Raw genomic sequence first — 21,878 nt, 5'->3', positions numbered from 1 at the left:
TAGCAGGAGGCTGGTACCAGCGATGGCATCGGGAAGAATCTCAACAGCGAACTGCTATGCAGCCCTCAAAACCCACTTGTAATGACTGAGCCATGGGTCTATTTCACTCCGCTTCCCTCCCCACTCTTCCCTTCCTCCTTTCTCAGCCCCTCACAAATCCAGACGTTGGAACTCATCTTTGTAAATACGGGCTTTTATTCACTGCCAGCTCCAGGATGGAAGGAGGGGGTGAATCATGCACAGCCTTGGTCTACCCTCCAACACTAGGCAGTGCTGGACAGGGGACTCAGAAAGGGAAGCAGAGTGGGCTGTTGATGTCTGGAAAGCTCCCTCACCAGAGTGCCCAGTGGGTCACACAGCATCATGGGGGATGAGCTGGGGCTGGAGTCAGCTGTATCTGACACCAGACCCTCCATTCAAGCTCCCTTGATGACAACGCCCACAACAGGGTCTGGTTGATGCTCCGTTCTGCCACGACTCCTGCTGGGTGATCGTGGGACAGGTCTCCGCCCCTCGCTGGGGTCTCAGCTGCTTTGTCTGTAAAACGGAGGTGATGACACCACCTCCAGCCTTCTCAAGGCTGGCTGAGGGAGAAGCCACGTAAAAGCGCTTGGCACACAGTAGGTGCTTAATAAACAGTCAATGGGATTAGTCTTGTAAACACAAGGAAACTGAGGCACAGAGTGGGAAAGCCATTTTCCCAGAGCCACACAGTGAAGCTGAAATTCAAACTCGAGCCTCAACTGGGTTTTCTGGCTTGAACTTCATCCCAGAGAGGCTCTGACATATGGAGGGAACCCCTAACAAGTGTTTCAGACACATCACCGCCAAGGGCTTACTCTGCTGGGCCTCAAACACATGGCATCTTGTCCAGGGTAGACTGGACAAGGCGAGGCCGAGGCGGAGCCTGAGGGGAGGGGACACTGAGTGTTTCTAGAAGTAGCTGAACATAATCCCGCAGGACTGGCATACTGGAGCATGCCCCGAGACAGCCGAGCATTTCCGGAGGCTGCCTTGGCAATGCCAGGTGAGGCCTGTACCTTCCTTTATCAGTGCCCACCTGGGGAGCGGATGACCCCTCTGCCCAGATCCGGTGAACACCTATTCATCCATCAAAGCTCCAGCTCCCACATCCCTTCTCCAGGCTGAAGCCTGCAGGATTGGAGGCAGACTCTATATATAGAGCAGGCACTGCCTGGGGATGGCAGCTATGATGGTGGGAAGTGGCCTTCAGAATCCAGTCCATCGTTGGGATTACATTATTTTGTGGGTGAGAGGAATTGTTTATGGACAGTCCAGGTTGTATCCGAACTGGGCCGGTACAGGTGACCAGGTGACTTCAACTCCATCCCCTCAAATGGGTGGGTGTGGGGAGGGGAATGAGACCAGGTAACACAAAACACTTAAAAAGTACAGAAAAACTAGAAAACACAAACATAGATGACTTGTCCAAAGTGCTTCCTTCTTAGCCCAGAGGGCAGGGCCTGCAAACAGAGTCCCAGGTGCATGGGGCAAGACCTGGCAGCCACCTTCAGGGGGCAGCTCAGTACGGCTATCGCTTATAAAAAGTAATAAATTAGGCTGGGCCCAGTGGCTCACGCCTGTAATCCCAGCACTTTGGGAGGCCGAGGCGGGCGAATCATGAGGTCAGGAGCTTGAGACCAGCCTGACCAACATGGTGAAACCCCGTCTGTACTAAAAACACAAAAAATTAGCCGGGCATAGTAGCAGGTGCCTGTAATCCCAGCTACTTGGGAAGCTGAGGCAGGACAATCGCTTGAACTTGGGAGGCGGAGGTTGCAGTGAGCCGATATCACGCCACTGCACTCCAGCCCGGGCAACAGAGTGAGACTCTGTCTCGAAAAAAAAAAAAAAGGAAAAAAAAAGTAATAAATTAGTTGCAGGGATTTGCTGCTATTTACAAAGCTACCCTTGTCCCCCATTCTTGCCCCATCCAGCCCCGATTGACACCAGAACACAAGCGGTGTGTCCACCTTCCAGCAAGGACCAAGATGGCTTCTCGCCTTCTGGGTGTCAGGCTGGTGGCTCAGTCCCCATCCAGGCGTGACTTTATGGAAAAAACATTGCACAAGAAAACGCGTAACTTTGAGGCCAGGGAGAGACCTGGCAGGGGATCAGTCTCTCCCGGTGGGCCCGAGAGCTACTGGCACGGCTTCCTCGCCCTCCACGGCGATCTGTGGCACTGAGGCGGGCAGCCCAGTGGCCTCCTCCTGTGGCTCATCGAAGCTAACTTCCTGCACGGCCTCCTGCTTCTTGAAGGAGTCTCGGCGCTCGGACAGGTGCAGCCGCCGCATGACCACGAGCTCGGCCTCTGGCCCACGACTGCGCCGCCCCGCCTCCCCATCCAGCCGTTCCCCTGTGCCCAGCTTGTCAGCCGACTGGCCCCGGCGCAGCCGCGGGGATCGGGCAGGTGCGGGCGGATGCCCAGGCAGGGGCGAGGGCGAGCGGGGTGGGGGTGCGGAGATGGGCGGGCAGGCCAGCGGGGAGGGCGGGATGCTGCTGGTGGATTTGCGGCGGCCAGTCTTGGGGCGGGGTGGCCCAAGCTTGGCAGCCAGGCCGTGCAGGGAGCTGGGGCGGGTGTGGCCAGCAGCAGCTGGGGAGGCGGGGCTGCTGGAGCTCGGGGATGCGCTGGGTGGGGATGCAGTGGTATCTGTGGGTGATAAGCGTAGGTCAGGGCTTCTGGCCTCAATGTCCCCAGTCCGGAAGTGGAGCTGTGGGACTGACAAAAACTGCTAAAGCCCACATCTTTCCATGTGGCCACCTATCATGCCTGGTTGTTTTTGTTTTTGAGACAGGGTCTTGCTCTGTTGCCCTGGCTGTAGTGCACTGGCTCAATCATAGCCTCAACCTCCTGGGCTGAAGCGATCCTCACAACTCAGCCTCCTGAGTAGCTGGGACAACAGGTGCAGGCCACCATGGCTGGCTAATTTTTTTTTTTTTTTAATAGGGTCTTGCTCTGTCACCCAGGCTGGAGTGCAGTGGCATGATCCTGGCTCACTGCAATCTTCACCTCCCAGGTTCAAGTGATTCTCGTGCCTCGGTCCCCTAAGTAACTGGGACTACAGGCATGTGCCACCACACCTGGCTAATTTTTGTATTTTTAGTAGAGTTGGGGTTTCATCATGTTGGCCAGGCTGGTCTCAAACTCCTGACCTCAAGTGATCTGCCTGCTTTGGCCTCCCAAAGTGCTGGGATTATAGGCATGAGCCATCATGCCTGGTTCATGCCAGACTTTTCTGCCTCCTGCTGAGGGCTGTTTCCTTGGCCTAGCTCTGGTGAACTCCTACTCACCCATCAAAGCCCCAGCTCCTACTCCCCTTCCTCCAGAAAGCCTTCTCTGTATCACTTCTGTTTTTTTTTTCCTTTTGTTTTTTGAGACGGGATCTCACTCTGTTGCCCAGGCTGGAGTGCAGTGATGCAATCATGGCTCACTGCAGCCTTGACCTCCTGGGCTCAAGTGATCCTCCCATCTCAGCCTCCAGATTAGCTGGGACCACAGGTGTGCAACACCACACCCACCTAATTTTTTTTTTTTGAGATTGAGTTTTGCTCTTGTTGCCCAGGCTGGAGTGCAATGGCACAATCTCGGCTCACCGCAACCTCCGCCTCCCGGGTTCAAGCGATTCTCCTGCCTCAGCCTCCCTAGTAGCTCGGATTATAGGCATGTGCCACCATGCCTGGCTGATTTTGTATTTTTAGTAGAGATGGGGTTTCTCCATGTTGGCCAGGCTGGTCTTGAACTCCCGACCTCAGGTGATCCACCTGCCTCGGCCTCCCAAAGTGCTGGGATTACAGGTGTGAACCTCCATGCCCGGCCTTACACCCACCTAATTTTTTTATGTTTTGTACAGATGGGGTCTCCCTGTGTTGCCCAGGCTGGTCTCAAACTCCTGGGCTCAGTGATCTTCCTGCCTTGGGCTCCCAAAGTGTTGGGATTACAGGCATGAGCCTCCGCGCCTGGCCTCTTCTCAGTTTTCCCACCCTCCTGTCTAGCCCCATTTGTCCATGATGTTTCCTCTGCTGGGCACACCCTTCCCTGGCACCTGCACTCGTCTCTAAGTACTCCCAGGTTCCCTGCTACACACCAGGATCCCGGTAATCTTTTTCCCTACATCGCATCATTCCATCCCCTAAACTCCTTCCTCCCTCCTGGGGCCCACCAGCCCTTGCTCCCAGGGTAGCCGGGGCGGCGGGGGGTCAGGGTGCACCCACCTGCTGGGACATCAGGGGCTGGGCTTCGGCAGGGAGTGGTGGGGCTGGGGGAGAGGCTGTGGGTGGGCGAGCCGGGGAGGCTCTCACTGGATGACAGTGAGTGGTGGAGTCCGGAGGAGAAGCTTCGGCTGGTGTGCAGCACGGAGGTCTGCTTGGAGATCTTCTTGAAGAGTGACTTCCGCCTGGGGTAAGAAAACCGGAGGCTTCAGAACCCCTGCTCCTGGCCAGGCATGGTGGCTCACACCTGTAATCCCAGCACTTTCAGAGGCCGAGGCAGACGGATCATTTAAGGTCAGGAGTTCGAGACCAGCCTGGCCAACATGGCAAAACCCTGTCTCTACTGAAAATATAAAAACTAGCTGGGCATGATAGTGCACGCCCGTAGTCCCAGCTACTTAGGGGGCTGAGGCACGACAGTCGCTTGAACCCGGGAGGTGGAGGTTGCAGTGAGCCAAGATTGAGCCACTACACTCCAGCCTGGGCAACAGAGCAAGACACTGTCTTGAAAAAAAAAAAAAGAAAAAGAAAAGAAAAAAAGAACCCCAGTCCCCATGGCCTGCCCCTGTGTACCGCTCCCTGGTGGTCACTGCCGCACACCGATCCTGGGTCTCCCGCCGACGGCTCCGCTTGCTCCTGCGTGCCATGCGGCCCTTGGCCACATTCTTCCGGGCGGGGCCCACCTTGATGGAGGTGTTCTCCAGGGCCGTGGTCCGCAGGGATATCTTGTTGCCGCTCTGTGGGAGGGATGGTGAGGGGTTGCCTCTGTGCCTCTCACAGGGCCCAGCACTTGCCAGGCAGCTGCTGTGTCCCCTTCACTCCGGGCACCAGCTGGGACCCACCACGCTAACATCCATTCATCCACACAACCAGTGACCTACCCAATATATCCGGTCAAACAACAGCCCAGGGAGCACCATCCCTCCTGGTAAGATCCTTCCCTCTGTGGTTAATGCCCATCGAGGCCTGCCCTCTTCACTCTCCACCCTCCTGGGGTCTGTCACCCACTTATCTGGTATCCACCCATTAATCACCCCAACATCTCCCCATCCCCCAATCACTCACCTAATGGCCCATGAGTCATTAGGCCAAAGACACCTGCCCAGTGTCTAGCTATCCAATGAACCACCCACGCAGCTGCCCACATGAGAGCCCTCTATTTTTTTTAGAACCAGGGAGGGCCTCACTCTGTCTCCCAGGCTGGAGTGCAGTATGGCACAATCACGGCTCACTATGGCCTCAACCTCCTGGGCCCAAGCGATCCTCTCACCTCAGACTCCCAAGTACCTAGGACTATAGGCGCATGCCACCACGCCTAGCAAATTAGTTTTTTGCAGAGATGGGGTCTCGCTTTGTTGCCCAGGCTGGTCTCAAAGTCCTGAGCTCAGGTGATCCTCCCACCTCGGCCTCCCAAAGTGCTGGGATTACAGGCGTGTGCCACCGCGCCTGGCCCTTCCTCCTGTCTTGAGCCCATCTCCTACCTCCAGGCCTCAGCCAGAGGGAGGAACAGATGTGAGGGCGCCCAGGGAGAAGGGAGGGCTTCCTGGAGGAGCAGCTCTGAGGGGTGATGTTGGGGGCTGAAGAAGGACATGTATTCTGGGCAGAAGGAAGTGGGTGTGCCAGGCCTGGAGTTGACATTGAATGTGGGGTTGTGTGTCTGGACGCGGAGAACCACCGGGAACGGGGAGCTGCGGCCAAGGGGTGCCGGAGAGCCCTGAGGGTGGGCAGTGGGGGTGCCGTACCTTCAGCAGCAGCTCCACGACGTCCATGTGCACCAGCCCCAGCACCGACTCCCCGTTGATGTGGGTAATGAGGTCCCCGGCCCGCAGGCCGGCCTCCTGGGCGGGGCTTCCGTCCTCCACACTCTGGGGGCAGACGAGAACGGTGGGGTCAATGGCCTGGGCCCCACATCTGGAGACCCCAGCCCAGGCTGGGTCTGCTGTGGGACCCCAGCAAGCTGCTGCCTCTTGTGCTGCCTCAGTTTCCCTGATCCTGGGGAACTCCTACTCACCCATCAAAGCCCCAGTTCCTATGCCCCCTCCTCCAGAAAGCCTTCTGTGTGTGTTCAGGGAGCAACCAATAGGGAGGGCATGCCCTGACGCCCTTGGGCTGGGAGAGGGAGGATAACATGCCCAGTGCATCCCCATATGGAGCTGGGAGGTTAATGCCACTTGGGATCTGTGAGCCTCCATCCATCCATCCTTGTCTCTCTCATCTGACCTCCTCCCTGCCAACTGACAGGGACCAAGATGAACTCGGTGGCACCAGCTCTGTCTACCTAACCCTGCCAGGCTCCAAAATGCAGCTCTGAGAAGGGACGTGACTGGGCAGAGTCAGACTAGGACCCAGGTCCCTGCCATTCCCACTCCGCACTCACCCAGACGACGTGGTGCACAGTGTAGACGTCGCTATCACCCATGTAGACGCGGATCGCCCGCAGGCTGAAGCCATACTTCTTGCCGGAGCTGTGAATGACGATGGGGGGCCGCACGCTGCCACACACGGGGGACGGGTCTCGGCTCGGCGAGGAGTCACGGGACGACGGGTTCGAGGACAGAGAGCGCGGGGAAAGGGGGCTCATAAGGGGACCGCCGCTGCCATCATCTGCAGGGGGTTAGGGAGGGGGTCACTCACTCCCTCGCAGGTCTCCCCTGGGGCCCCCTCTTTCCCACCACAGCGACCACCCTGGCCACTTTGCTGTTGGTTCAATGTCCCAAGCATGGTCACCCCACCAGGCCTTTGCACGTGCAGTGCCCTCTACTGGGAACACCGTCCCCCCAGCTCTCCCTGTGTCCTGCTCCTCCTCCCCTCTTCTGGGGCTCATCCCCAGCCTCCCCAACTCAGGAAGGGCCCCCACTCTGTTGGTTAAAATGCGTGCAGACAGACAAAGGTGAGAGGGGGGCCTTGGGCATTACCTGCCGTGATGATGAGGGACAGGGCAGAGACAGAGGCCGACTTGGGCACGCGGCCCCCACCGCCGCCACCACTGCCACTGCTGGAGGAGGCTCTGGACTTCTCAGGGGCTGGGTCTCTTGGGCCCCCAAGGCGGCGGCCCCGGCCAGCATCCAGAGGCCTTGGTGTGGAGTGTCGGGCGCCGATGCTGTTGCTCCGTAGGCGGGCGTGGCTGAGAGCAGCCGTGTCAGCTAGAGGGTCAGTAGGGTCAGCCGGGTGCCCCTCAAACTCACCATGTGGTCCTAAAGGGACCTTAAGGCCCTTCCTCCCTGGTCGCTATTTACACAGTCCAGCCTCCTGGCCTTTGCTCATGCAGTTCCCTCTTCCTGCATTCCCTTCCCAAATTATTCTCTAGGCAAAAGCCTTCAAGTCCCCTCCTCCAGGAAGCCTTCCTCCATACCCATTTAGACCCTTAGTTCCCCCATCTTGGGAGCTAGGGGTCCCATCCTGACTCTATGAAGCTGGGGGCATTTACCCTAGACTGGGGTTCCTTGGGGGCTGGAGGTCTCTCTGGGACCCTGGCTTCTCCTCTCTTAAAGCCTTTGTTGGCTCTGGAGAACTCCTACTCATCCTTGAAAACCCATCTCAAATAGCCCCTCCTCTGGGAAACTTCCATGACATCATCCCTCTTACTCAGGACCCGCTTACCAGAAAGGCTCGAGGGCTTGGGCATCACTGGGGTGGCCGCTGGTGGGGGGTCAGGCTCCCCTAGAATGAAGACGGGCCTCTTGGGGCCTGCAGGGGCTGGGCCTGCCCCCTCATCCTCTGATGAGAAGGCAAACTTGGGCATTGTGTCCAGGCTGATGGTATTCAGGAGAGATGGGCTGGGACCCCGCTCGGGCTGGGACGAAGATGACTGACAGGAGGATCCAGGGGATGTCCAGGACCTCAGCCTGCAGGGAGGAAGAGCCTGCATCACCCCTGCCAGGCACCTGCACCCCAGGATACTCAGCCACCTTTTATGGCCACATCTTAACTCTCAGTCTGCAGTCAGGGGCAATTTGCATAGACAGGACGAGTTCCCTCTGTCTGCACTGTCCTCTCTGTCCACCTGGAGACCGCTTATTCACCTTTTTTTTTTTAAAGACAGGGTCTCACTCCGTCACACAGGCTGAAGTGCAGTGGTGCAATCTCAGCTCACTACAACCACTGCCTCCAGGGCTCAAGTGATTCTCCTGCCTCAGCCTTCCAAGTAGCTGGGATTATGGGTGCCTGCCACCACACTGGGCTAATTTTTGTATTTTGAGTAGTGACGGGGTTACACCATGTTGGCCAGACTGGTCTTGAATTCCTGAGCTCAAGTGACCCGCCTGCCTTGGGGTCCCAAAGTGCTGGGATTACAGGTGTGAGCCACTGCACCCAGCTTCCTATTCAACTTTTAAAACCCAGCTTCCAGGCTGGGTGCAGTGGCTGACACCTATAATTCCAGCACCTTGGGAGGCTGAGACAGGAGGATTGTTTGAGGCCAGGAGTTTGAGACCAGGCTGGGCAACATAAGGAGACCCCATCTCTACAATTTTTTGTTTTCTGTTTTGTTTTGTTTTTTTGAGACAGAGTCTCGCTCTGTCACCCAGGCCGGAGTGCAGTGGCACAATCTTGGCTCACTGTAACCTCTGCCTCCCAGGTTCAAGCAATTCTTGTGCCTCAGCCTCCCAAGTAGCTGAGATTACAGACGTGCGCCACTATACCCAGCTAATTTTTTTGTTTTTAGTAGAGACGGGGTTTCGCCATGTTGACCAGGCTGGTCTTGAACTCCTGACCTCAGGTAATCCACCTGCCTCGGCTTCCCAAAGTGTTGGGATTACAAGTGTAAGCCACTGCACCTGGCCTACAAAAAATTAGCCGGGTGCCGTGGTGCACGCCTGTAGTCCCAGCTACGTGAGAGGATCTCTTGAGCCTAGGAGTTTGAGGCTGCAGTGAGCTATGATCGTGCCACTGTACTCCAGTCTGGGAGACAGAGTCTCTTAAAAAAAGAAAAAAAAAAGGGCCGGGCACACTGGCTTACGCCTGTAATCCTAGCACTTTGGGAGGCTGAAGAGGGCGGATCACGAGGTCAGGTAATCGAGACCATCCTGGCTAACACGGCAAAACCCCGTCTCTACTAAAAATATAAAAAATTTAGCCGGGCATGGTGGCAGGCGCCTGTAGTCCCAGCTACTCGGGAGGCTGAGGCAGGAGAATGGCGTGAACCTGGGAGGCGGAGCTTGCAGTGAGCCGAGATTGCGCCACTGCACTCCAGCCTGTGTGACAGATCGAGACTCCGTCTCAAAAAAAAAAAAAAAAAAAGTCCAGCTTCCAACACCCATCCTCTAGCAGACATTGACTGTTTCTGTTGGGTCTGAGCTTTGAAGGATGAACAGGAGTTAGTAAGCAAAGGGCATTCTGGACAGAAGGAAAAGTGTGCCTATCAGCATGATGGTACATAGCTGTTTTATGTTTGCATGGTGAGAAACACAGAGCCAAAGAGAGCAAGGTTGTCAGGGATCTGATAGGCTGGTCAATATGTTTGACCCTTTTCTACTTGGCCACTTGGAAACTCCCTTTGCATCAGATTTGGTGTCTCTACCTCCCAGCAGGCTTGGAAGCTGGATCTGCCTACACTTCCCCAGGTCACCTACCGGATGTCAGCACTCAGCCGGCGGCCATAGTCCACGTCGGGGCGCTCCCACCCCTCCTCCCGGTCTTCACTGAAGCTCCTTTCAGCGAAGGTAGGAGTGGGCTGGACGGCCAGGAACTCAGAGCTGCTGTAGACCTGGGAGGCAAGACAAAAGAATGGTAAACCGGGTGCGATGGCTCATGCCTGTAATCCCAGCACTTTCGGAGGCCCAGCCCGGAGGATCACTTGAGCCCAGGAGTTTGAGACCAGCCTGGGCAACATAGCAACACCCTGTTTCAAAAAAAGAAAAAAGAAAAAAAAAAAAGAAGCCCAAACAAAAAAACCAGTAACAACAAAGGGGGCAAGAAAGCTGGCTTAGACCGGGCCTGGTGGCTTATGCCTGTAATCCCAGCACTTTGAGAGGCTGAGGTGGGCGGATCACTTGAGGTCAGGCGTTCAAGACCAGCCTGGCCAACATGGTGAAAACCCATCTCTACTAAAAATACAAAAATTAGCTGGGTGTGGTGGCACATGCCTGTAGTCCCAGCTACTTGGGAGGCTGATGCAGGAGAATGGCTTGAACCCGGAAGGCGGAAGTTGCAGTGAGCCGAGATCGTGCCACTGCACTCCAGCCTAGGAGACAGAGCGAGACTCTGTTTCAAAAAAAAGAAAGCTGGCTTAGTCCAGTGATTCCTATGTACCAGGTGCTTTGGTATGAGTCACTTCCCTAAATCCTCACTCCCCACATCCCTAAAAGAGCATAGACTTTAGCCCATTGTACAGATGGAAAAACTGAGGCTCAGGGGCCAGGCTACCAAGCTGCATTTTTGCTGCTGACTAGAAAGTCCTGCCTGGGGCCCAGGCCTAGAGCAGAGTGGAACATTTTTTGATCAGATCATAAACAAAGTAGAGAACGTAAGTTAAGCTCGTGAGGTTATAAAATAACATCCAGGGCCAGGCACGGTGGTTCATGCCTTTAATCCCAGGACTTTGGGAGGCTGAGGCGGGCGGATCGCTTGAGGACAGGAGTTTGAGACCAGCCTGGGCAACATAGTGAAACCCCGTTGCTACTAAAAATACAAAAATTAGCTGGGTGTGATGGCGTGCACCTGTAATCCCAGCTACTTGGGAGGCTGAGGCAGGAGAATCGCTTGAACCCAGAAGGTGGAGGTTGCAGTGAGCTGAGATTGCACCATTGCACTCCAGCCTGGGCAACAGAGCAAGACTCCATCTCAATAAATAAATAAATAAATAAGTAAATAAACTAAAATAACACCCAGCATGGTACCTGTATTCACAAGGTGGAATAGACCCAAATGTGCATCAAAGATGGGTGGATAAACCATGTATTCTGTCCATATGATGGAATATTACTCAGCCATAAAAAGGAAGCAAGCACTGGTCCACACTGCAGTAGGGATGAGCCTTGAGTACATGATGCTGAGTAAGAGAAGCCAGACGCAAAAGGCCACACAGTGTGAGATTCCATTGATATGAAATGCCCAGAACAGGCAAATCCATAAAGATGGAGGCTGAAGGAGGACAAATGGGGAGTGGTTGCTAATGGGTATGAATTATCTTTTTGGGGTTATCAAACATTTGAGAGCTAGATAGAGGTGACAGTTGCACAACATTGTGAATGTGCTGAATGCCACGAAATTGTACATTTTATTTTACTTTATTATTATTATTATTTTTTGAGACAGAGTCTCGCTCTGTCGCCCAGGCTGGAGTGCAGCGGTGTGATCTCAGCTTATTGCAGCCTCCACCTCTGGGGTTCAGGCAATTCTCTTGCCTCAGCTTCCCGAGTAGCTGGGGTTACAGGCACCTGCCACCACGCCCGGCTAAATTTGTATTTTTAGTAGAGACAGGGCTTCACCATGTTAGTTGGGCTGGTCTTGAACTCCTGACCTCAAGTGATACGCCCGCCTCGGAAATTGTATGCCTTAAAATGGCTAAAACAAAGGCAAATTAAAAAAACAAAACAAAACAAAAAAAAACAAGGCCAGGTGCGATGGCTCATGCCTGTAATCCCAGCACTTTAGGAGGCCGAGGCGGGCAGATCACGAGGTCAAGAGTTTGAGACCAGCCTGGCCAACATGATGAAACCCCATCTCTACTAAAAATACAAAAAAAATTGACCAGGTGCAGTGGTTCATGCCTGTAATGCCAGCACTTTGGGAGGCTGAGGCAGGAGGATAGCCTGAGGTCAGGAGTTTGAGACCAGCCTGGCCAACATGGTGAAACCCCATCTCTACTAAAAATACAAAAAATTAGCTGGGTGTGGTGGCACATGCCTGTAATCCCAGCTACTCAGGAGGCTGAGGCAGGAGAATCACTTGAACCCGGAAGGCAGAGGTTGCAGTGAGCTGAGATTGCGCCATTGCACTCCAGCCTGGGCAACAGAGCGAGACTTCGTCTCAAACAAAACAAAACAAAAAAAATACAATTCCTAGCACTTTGGGAGGCCGAGGTGGGAGGATCACTTGAGTTCAGGAGTTGGAGACCAGCCTGGGCACCATAGCAAGACCTCATCTCTACAGAACAAAACAAAGCAAAATCAAAAAACAGATACGAAAGCAAAGAGACATCATGCAATGTTTTCTGAGCAGTGGCTCCCCTTGGGACCCGGGCCCACCTTGCTGAACCGGTGGGAGCAGGAGGAGAACTGGGGGATCTCTGTGGACGATTCTTCATCATTGGTCTCATCGTCCTCGGAGCCCAGGTGGCGGTAACGTTCCGAACGTGCTGTGGGAGGGAGAGGCACATGCAGCACGCCTGATGCCCAGAGATGATCTCAAGGGCAGTGTGGCGATGCAGGGAGGGCGTCTCAGGATAAGGTCACTGCCAGGGCAAAGGCTCTGAGGTGGGACAGTGCCTGGTGTGTTTAAGGACCACAGGACGCTTGGGTGGCAGAGCAGATATCTGGGGATCAACACCAGCTGTGTCCCTAAAAAGTTGTGGGGCCGGGTGCGGCGGCTCACGCCTGTAATCCCAGCACTTTGGGAGGCCAAGGCAGGTGGATCACTTGAGGTCAGGAGTTCGAGATCAGCCTGGCTAACGTGGTGAAACCCCGTCTCTACTACAAATATAAATATTAGCTGGGCAGTAGTGGTACGTGCCTGTAATCCCAGCTACTTGGGAGGCTGAGGCAGGAGAATCGCTTGAGCCTGGGAGGCAGAGGTTGTGGTGAGTCGAAATCGCACCGCTGCACTCCAGCCTGGGCGACAGAGCGAAACTCCATCTCAACAAATAAATAATTAAAAAGTTGTGGGACCAATTAGCCAAGCATGGTGGCAAGCACCTGTAATCCCAACTACTCGGGAGGCTGAGGCAGATAATTGCTTGAAACCGGGAGGCAGAGGTTTGAGTGAGCCGAGATCGCGCCACTGCACTCCAGCCTGGGCGACAGAGCAAGACTCTGTCTCAAAACAAAAACAAAAACAAAAACAAACAAAAAAACAGGTTGTGGGACCAGGGGCGGGAATTCCTATTTCTAAACTTCAGTGATTCCTTGAAATGGGTCACACAGAATTAGGTAAAATTGTGCATCTCTTTTTTTTTTTTTTTTGTTTTGCTCTTGTTGCCCAGGCTGGAGTGCAATGGTGCCATCTCAGCTCACCGCAACCTCCACCTCCCGGGTTCAAGCAATTCTCGTGCCTCAGCTTCCCACAGGTTTCTCCATGTTGGTCAGGCAGGCTGGTCTCGAACTCCTGACCTCAGGTGATCTGCACACCTCAGCCTCCCAAAGTTCTGGGATTAAAGGCTTGAGCCACTGCGCCTGGTCAAAATTGCACATCTCAAACATAAAGGATGTTCCTCATTTTACAGAAGAGGAAACAAGCTCAGAAAAGACCTCTGACGTGAAGCAAGCTCTGAAGGAGGTGCTGGACACTGAAGGGCAGGACCCCCAAGTGGGGAGAGAGAGAGTCATCCCTCAGAGCTCACCTACAGTGCCCCTGCAGGGACCCCTCCACTAGAGCTGCACGAGGCGCCCTACCCTCCTGGGTAACAGATGGGGCCCCATGCCTGGTCAGGGACGGACACTCAGGAGGCCCAACTTGCTGCGGAACCCCAAAGGTCTGTCACACTTGGTGCCTTGGTTTCTCCTTCTGAAGCCTGAGGGATGCTGTGGCCTCCTGAGCCCAGACGCACAGGAAATCCAGCCAGGGGGCGGCCGACACACGCCCTAGATTCTTGGAAGGCTCAGGAAGTCAGAAGCTCCAGGCCTAGGGTGAGGTGCCAAGCTCGGGTGGAATGCCTGGCACGCAGCCCTCTGCCCCCAGAGATTGAGGGATGGCAGAGCCCCCCCCCGCCGGGGGGACCCCTCCTTACTGTCAAAGTAGCTGGTATCATCCTCGGCTTCAAGCTGGGGCACGAACTCGGCTTTGTGTCGGAGAAGCCCTGCCCAGTCCAGGGCCAGGAAAAAGGGGTGCTGCTTCACTTCGTGGGTGCCACCTGCAGATATGCCCAGCTGAGCCCTGTGGGTCCTCACCTCACCCGCCACAGGATGCCCCTCCACCCCCACTGCCCATGGTGGACACAGGGTGGGGACAACACAGAACCAGAAAAATGGGCCGGGCGCAGTGGCTCACACCTGTAATCCCAGCACTTTGGGAGGCCAAGAAGGGTGGATCACCTGAGGTCAGGAGTTCGAGACCAGCCTGGCCAGCATGGCAAAACCCCATCTCTTCTAAAAACACAAAAATTAGCCAGGTGTGATGGCTGGTGCCTGTATTCCCAGCTACTCGGGAGGCTGAGGCAAGAGAATCGCTTGAACCTGGGAGGTGGAGATTGCAGCAGTGAGCTGAGATAGCACCACTGCACTCCAACCTGGGCAACAAAGCGAAACTCTGTCTCAAACAATAACAACAACAACAACAACAACAACAACAACAATAACAACAACAACAACAACCACCACCACAAAAGAACCAGAAAAATGGGAACAAAAATCCGCTGTCATTTAGGAGCCTGGAGAGGGACCAAGCCAGGATTCAAACCCAGGTCAGCAGCCAGGCATGGTGGCTCATGCCTGTAATGCCAGCACTTTGGGAGGCTGAGGCGGGCAGATCACTTGAGGTCAGGAGTTTGAGACCAGCCTGGGCAACATGGTGAAATCTCGTTTCTACCAAAAGTATAAAAATTAGCTGGGCATGATGGCACATGCCTGTGGTTCCAGCTACTCAGGAGGCTGAGGTGGGAGGATCGCTTGAGCCTGGGAGGGGGAGGTTGCAGTGAGCCAAGATTGTGCAACTCCACTCCAGCCTGAGTGACAGAGTGAGATCTAATCTCAAAAAAATAAAAAAGCACCCAAGCTGCCCAGGTTCCAAAGATTCTGCCCTTCTCTCCGCTGCCATCTGGGACCACACCACCTAGAGAAAGCCCAGAGCCTTACGAAGCCCTCCTTCCCGGGCTTCTCCCACTTGTTTCTGCTCCACAGAGCAGGTGAGGATCCCCGACCTTGGACCCAACCATCTCCCATATAGCGAAGCCTCAGTCATGAACAAGAGCCATAGTGGCCACATGGTGGGTGGCTGCATGAGTCTCAAATGGTCCCTTAATGATTAACCAGGTGGCTGGGAAAACTGGGACAGTGGGATCTTCTGGGCTGGGCCTTTGACACAGGTTCTGGTGACTTCACAGCCTCACATACTTATTCAGGCTCAGTGCTGCACATGGGCACCAGACCCAGCTACTTTCTATTCTTTCCAACTATCTTGTGATAGTTCCTGGAGAACTCCTGTGCATTCTTCAAAACCCTAGCTGCAAACCCCCTCCTCCATGCAGCTTCCCAAGTAGAACTCTTGTCTACTCCAGGCGCTATCCCTCCGTTTCCTGGGTCCCAGGGCCTGAAGGAGCCACTCACCTGGCTTCTCCCCCACACTACATACCAGTGCCCAGACGGTCCAGTGGGCTCTGCCGGAGCAACCTGGTGATGAGGTCCTGGGCGTCTGCTGGAAGGGCCTCGTCTCCCTCTGGCCACATGATCTCATCTAAAATGAGGGAGGGAGAGAGAAGGCAAGGGTATTCCTTTCTAGTAACATCCACCATTTCCCCTCACCTCAGTGTACTCCAAGCCACTGGCCTCCTCTGCCCCTTCAACGTGGCAGGCTCGGTACCCACTGAGAGCTTTTGCCGCACCTGTGCCCTACGCTCAGAGCCACCTTTCCCTTTTCTGTCTCTATGGCTTCCTCTCATTCTCAGGTTCTTGCAGGTCTCTGCTCACATGTCACTTCTTTTTTTTATTTTTTGAGATGGAGTCTCGCTCTGTCGCCCAGGCTGGATGCAGTGGCACAATCTCAGCTCACTGAAATCTCCACCTCCTGGGTTCAAGTGATTCTCTTGCCTCAGCCTCCCAAGTAGCTGGGATTACAGGTGCCCACCACCATGCTCGGCTAATTTTTGTATTTTTAGTAGAGATGGGGTTTCACCATGTTGTCCAGGCTGGTCTCAAACTCCTGGCCTTATATGATCCTCCCGCCTCAGCCTCCCAAAGTGCTGGAATTACAGGTGTGAGCCACCGTGCCCGGCCTCATGTCACTTCAGTGAAGCCTCCGTGACCCTATAATTAATCCAGCCACCCGCCTCACTCAGCACCCCGCCGCCTCCCCACCTGGCATCCAACTCCCTCCCTTCTTCCTGCTTCTCTCCCTGACATGTGGGTGGAGGACCACTGCCCAGAGCTCTGGTGGGGCTGCAGCTCGAACCCGGGCCCGTGGAGGAAACGCACCGCTGACCACCTGACCGAAGAGTTCCTCAGGGGTGTCTCCAAAGAAAGGCACGCAGCCCACCAGAAACTCATAGAGGACGACGCCCATGGCCCACCAGTCCACTGGCTTCCCATAGCCCTGGCGGAAGATCACCTCGGGGGCTATGTATTCCGGCGTCCCACACACCTGGGCCAGGCAGAACGGGGAAACTGAGGCCAGCCCCCAGGCCAAGAGAGGCCCCAGGAGAGAGGAGGAGGCATCCCAGGGCTGCCCACCCACCTGCCCGCCCACCTGCTTGTCGATGAACTCTCGGGCGTCCTTCTCGATGTGGCCCTCGTAGAGGTTGGTGGCCATGCTCATGAGGCCGATCTTGGACAGGCCGAAGTCCGTGAGCTTGATGTGGCCAAGCGAGGTGATGAGCAGACTGTGGGCAGGTTAGGGGTGTGCTCAGAGCTGGGGGGCTGGGGTGCCTGGCCTCTCCTTCTGCCCTAGACCTTGGCTCCACCTGAGATGGGCGGAGCTCTGCCTCCAACTCCTGGGCCCTAGCGATCCTCCCGCTCAGCCTCCCAAGTAGCTGGAACTACAGGTGCACACCACCACACCCAGCTAAGGTGTTTTTTTTTTTTTTTTGTAGACATGAGGTCTTGCTATGTTGCCCAGGCTGGTCTTGAATTGCTGGCCTCAAGCAATCCTCTCACCTTTGAAAGTGCTGGCATGACAGGCGTGAGCCAGCATGCCTGGTCTCTACCGTGTGTGTGTGTATATGTGTGTGTATATATATATATATATATTTTAGTGTATTTTTAGTAGAAACGGGGTTTTGCCATGTTGGTCACGCTGGTCTCGAACTCCTGATCTCAGGTAATTCACCCGCCTCGGCCTCCCAAAGTGCTGGAATTACAGGTGTGAGCCAACACCCCTGGCCCAGAATTGTTTCTTTACAGAGCTGGGGCAAACAGGAGGTACTGACTACATAGTTCATTAAATGATGGTTATACATAGTGAATTCTCTGGAATGTATTTTTAAGTGGCAGATGCACCCAGAAGGTGCACGGAAATGCGACTTCATACAGCTGGTGCATAAGACACTATGATGTAGCAAAACATTTATATATTTAAGTCCACAGGAAAACCTAAACAGCAGTGTATACTGTACCTGCCCGAGAGTTTTAAAAATGAGTTCATTCGCCGGGCGCGGTGGCTCACACCTGTAATCCCAGCACTTTGGGAGGCCGAGGCTGGCGGATCACCTGAGGTCTAGAGTTCAAAAACAGCCTGACCAACATGGTGAAACCCTGTCTCTACTAAAAATACAAAAATTAGCTGGGCGTGGTGGTGCATGCCTGTAATCCCAGCTACTTGGAAGGCTGAGGCAGGAGAATCGCTTGAACCAGGGAGTCTGAGGTTGCAGTGAGCCGAGATCGCACCACTGCACTCCAGCCTGGCGACAGAGCGAGACTCTGCCTCAAAAAAAAAAAAAAAAAAAAAACCAAAAGTTAGCCGGGCGTAGCGGCGCATGCCTGTAATCCCAGCTACTCGGGAAGCTGAGGCAGGAATATTGCTTGAACCCGGTAGGCGGAGGTTGCAGTGAGCCAAGATTGCGCCACTGTACTCCAGCCTGGGCGACAGAGACTGTCCCTGTCTCAATAAATAAATAAATAAATAAATAAATAAATAAAGATAAAGTGTTCTGGGCCAGGTACACAGTCATTGCCTAATAACTGTTCTTCTGCCTATTTTGTACACACCTGGTGCCTAACAAGTACATGCCAACCAAGAAAATGTGATATAGAAACCCAACGTTAGTGTGTATGGAGTTATTCATACTTCTGAGTTCCTTAGAGCATCGAGCACAGGCCCAGGTATACAGCAGGTGCCAAATACATGTCTGTTTTCTAAGCCACTTGCCAACTGCAAAATGCCCTGAAAACATGCAAGGCGCTTTTTTTTTTTAGATGGAGTCTTGCTCTGTCGCCCAGGCTTGCGTGCAGTGGCATGATCTTGGCTCATTGCAACCTCCACCTTCCAGGTTCAAGCGATTCTCCTGCCTCAGCCTCCTGAGTAGCTGGGACTACAGGTGCGCACTACCACTCCCAGCTGATTTTTGTATTTTTAGTAGAGACAAGGTTTAACTATGTTGGCCAGGCTGGGCTTGAACTCCTGACCTCAGGTGATCCGCCCGCCTCAGCCTCCCAAAGTGCTGGGATTACAGGTGTGAGCCACCAAGCCTGGCCTACATGCAAGGCTCTTAACACTCATGTTCACATCTCCACACATATATGTGAGAAATGCCAGTTCTTGCCTCGTATCTCAAGGACACTTGATAAACGGGCATTCCTTTTTCCCTGTACACAGCAGGCACTCAATAAATGCAGAGGAGAAAATAATACAGGGGTTTCAAAGCAGGTGGCCCTGTGTCTCCCAGTTGCCCATAGAAGGTCTGGCATGCAGTAGGTGCTTACTACATACTAGAATAAAACAAACATCCTAAGGCTCTCAGTAAACAAGTTCTCTTCCTTGCTTTCCTGCACTAATATACAGCAGGTGCTCAAGACATGCACGGTCACTGTCTTTACATGTAAGGTCTCGCAAATTGCATAATCCTGTTCTGTGTATGTAGCTGGTGTCTTATAAGTGCATGTTCTCTCCTCTTGTGCAGCAGCAGCTCTGGGTGCGCAGCCGCTTCTCCTGTATACAGTGTGTGCATCCTAAGTGCACATCCTCTCCCCTTGATTGGCAGCACCTCCATAAGTGCACCAGCCTTCCCCTGCATACAGCAGACGCCTATTAAGTGTCTGCTCTCCTCTCCTCTGTATACACAAGATGTTCACCATGCGCTCATTCCCTGCCTTCCGGTCAGGAGGTACCAACAGAGCTCAGACAGATGGGGCTCCTGAAGGGTCCCGGGATGCACCTCAGAGGCACTGCCCCCGCCCCTTTGGCCCCGCCCCTGATTCTCTCTGGCCCCGCCCCAGCCGCTCTGGGCCCGCCCTCCCCGAGGCCCCGCGCAGGCTAGCTCAGCTCACTTGTCTGGTTTGAGGTCACGGTGCACGATGCCATAGTTATGCAGGTACTCCAGCGCCAACACCGTCTCGGCGAAGTACAGGCGGGCCATGTCCACGGGCAGCGGGCCCATGTTCTTCAAGAGCGTGGCGCAGTCGCCACCTGGGAGGGGCGGATGTCGTCATGAGGCCCGGCCCCCCCACCGCCCACCCCTTAGGTTATGCCCAATGCCTACGCATCCTCCTCGCTGTACCTCCTGCAAAGGGTCCCCAGTTTGTTCTGTCTCAGCGGGGAGGGTCGGGGGAGAGGGAAGGGGCGGACCCTACCTTCATTTATTTTTAAGTTTTTAACTTTTTTTTTTCTTTTTGAGAGAGTCTCGCTCTGTCGCCAGGCTGGAGTGCGGTGGCGCGATCTCGGCTCACTGCAACCTCCGCCTCCCGGGTTCAAGCGAGTCTCCTGCCCAGCCTCCAGAGTAGCTGGGATTACAGGCGCACACCACCACACTCTGCTAATTTTTGTATTCTTAGTAGAGACGGGGCTTCACTATGTTGGCCAGGATGGTCTCGATCTCTTGACCTCGTGATCTACCAGCCTTGGCCTCCCAAAGTGCTGAGATTACAGGCGTTGGCCACCGCGCCTGGCCTATTTTTTAAATTTTTATTTATTTTTTTGAGACAGAGTCTCACTCTGTTGCCCAGGCTAGAGTGCAGTGGCCCAGGCTAGAGTGCAGTGGCGCAGTCTTGGCTCACTGCAAGCTCCGCCTCCAGAGTTCAAGCGAATCTCCTGCTTCAGCCTCCTGAGTAGCTGGGACTACAGGCGTGAACGGGGGTTTTGCCATGTTGCTTAGGCTGGTCTCAAAGTCCTGACCTCAAGCGATCAGCCCACTTCGGCCTCCCAAAGTGCTGGGACTACAGGCATGAGCCAGCATGCCAAGCTGAGACCCTGCCTTCTGATTCTCCCCAACAGGGCAGCAATTAGTGCTGTATACAGCTGGTGTCTCCTAAGTGCATGTTCGCTCTCTCGCCTGGGAGTACTTTGGTAATAGTGCTTTACCTGCCTGAACCATACATCTCCCTGCCTTCACTTCTGGCCTCCAGGCCTCTGCCCATCAGTTCCCCCAACCTAGGATGGCCACCCTCCTCTTGCCTCCAGGGTCCCATCCTCACACACTCCTGTCTGGGCTCCTCCAGCCCTAAACCCCCATGGCTGGGCTCCCTACCCCAGACTGGGGTTCCTGAGGGTCCCCCAAAGCAGGGTGAGACCTCATGGAGGACAGAACAGACCTCAACTTGGTCTAAAAATTTTCTCCCAGGCGTGGAGGGGTGAGCTCCCCATCGCTGGAGGCATGCAAGCCCCAGTGAGCATACCTTCCACGTATTCCATGACCATACACAGGTGGCGCCGGGTCTCAAAGGAGCAGAACATGCTGACCACAAAGGGGTTCTCGGCAAAGGTGAGAATGTCACGCTCCACAAAGACCTGCTGGATCTGGTTACGCAGGATCAAGTTCTGTTTGTTGATCTTCTTGATGGCAAAGCGCTGCCGTGTGTCACGGTGCCGCACCAGGAAGACGGCCCTGGGGACAGAGGGCCAGGCTTGCTGGGACCGGAGATCGAGGCCCCAGCAGGCACTACAGCTCAACTTGAGCCCAGATCCCAACCTGCCTGGCCTTTGCCTGTGCTGTGCCCTCTGCCTGGGCCACGCTTTCTCCTTACCTGGTCCCCCTCCCAGAGCAGCCACCTTTGGGTTTAAGCCACCATGGCTGGGGGTCATATAAATGGGCTGCACGTGGCCCTTGTATATTGGCCTCTAGGTTGTATGTTTCTTTATTTTTATTTTATCTTATTTTATGTTTTTTGAGAGAGCGCCTCACTCTGTTGCCCAGGCTGGAACAGTCATGAGATCATGGCCCACTATAGTCTTGACCACCCCCCGGGCTCAAATGATCCTCCCACACCAGAGCCTGGCTAATGTTTAAATTTTTTATAGAGATGGGGTCTCGCTATGTTGCGGAGGCTAGTCTCAAACTCCTGGCCTCAAGTGACCCTCCGGCCTCGGGCTCCCAAAGTGCTGGGATTATAGGCGAGAGCCACTGGCTGCTTGTGTATTTCTTTCTTTCTTTCTTTCTTTTTTTTTTTTTGGAGATGGAGTCTGGCTTTGTCGCCCAGGCTGGAGTACAGTGGCGCGATCTCTGCTCAAAGCAAGCTCCGCCTCCTGGGTTCACGCCCTTCTCCTGCCTCAGCCTCCCGAGTAGCTGGGACTACAGGTGCCTACCACCATGCCCGGCTAATTTTCTGTATTTCTAGTAGAGACAGGGTTTCACCATGTTAGCGAGGATGGTCTCGATCTCCTGACCTCGTGATCTGCCCGCCTCGGCCTCCCAA

The 21,878-nt window shown here is 54.5% G+C and overlaps 1 protein-coding gene across 4 annotated transcripts in view; it reads right to left on the bottom strand.

Moving 5' to 3' along the window:
• Window positions 1–172: 172 nt before the first annotated feature.
• MAST3 (microtubule associated serine/threonine kinase 3) overlaps window positions 173–21,878 on the bottom strand; it is a 46,220-nt gene continuing 24,514 nt past the window's right edge. For all 4 annotated transcript variants that reach the window (XM_058424897.1, XM_058424894.1, XM_058424895.1 and 1 more), the window contains 15 exons: window positions 20,862–21,158; window positions 19,518–19,656; window positions 16,783–16,915; window positions 16,512–16,677; window positions 15,673–15,774; window positions 14,114–14,236; window positions 12,417–12,526; window positions 9,801–9,934; window positions 7,831–8,075; window positions 7,146–7,373; window positions 6,608–6,834; window positions 5,973–6,095; window positions 4,804–4,967; window positions 4,234–4,415; window positions 173–2,671 (listed from right to left, as the gene is read on the bottom strand). In XM_058424897.1, the coding sequence (XP_058280880.1) occupies window positions 2,136–2,671; window positions 4,234–4,415; window positions 4,804–4,967; window positions 5,973–6,095; window positions 6,608–6,834; window positions 7,146–7,373; window positions 7,831–8,075; window positions 9,801–9,934; window positions 12,417–12,526; window positions 14,114–14,236; window positions 15,673–15,774; window positions 16,512–16,677; window positions 16,783–16,915; window positions 19,518–19,656; window positions 20,862–21,158 (2,909 nt within the window). In that variant the 3' untranslated portion in view covers window positions 173–2,135. The remainder of the gene's footprint in view (window positions 2,672–4,233; window positions 4,416–4,803; window positions 4,968–5,972; window positions 6,096–6,607; window positions 6,835–7,145; window positions 7,374–7,830; window positions 8,076–9,800; window positions 9,935–12,416; window positions 12,527–14,113; window positions 14,237–15,672; window positions 15,775–16,511; window positions 16,678–16,782; window positions 16,916–19,517; window positions 19,657–20,861; window positions 21,159–21,878) is intronic.

Source organism: Hylobates moloch, unplaced genomic scaffold (genome assembly GCF_009828535.3).
Source record: "Hylobates moloch isolate HMO894 unplaced genomic scaffold, HMol_V3 SCAFFOLD_12, whole genome shotgun sequence".
Taxonomy (NCBI): Eukaryota; Metazoa; Chordata; class Mammalia; order Primates; family Hylobatidae; genus Hylobates; species Hylobates moloch.
The sequence above is the reverse complement of the archived record's forward strand: the minus strand, read 5'-3'. Positions and strand labels throughout refer to the sequence as shown.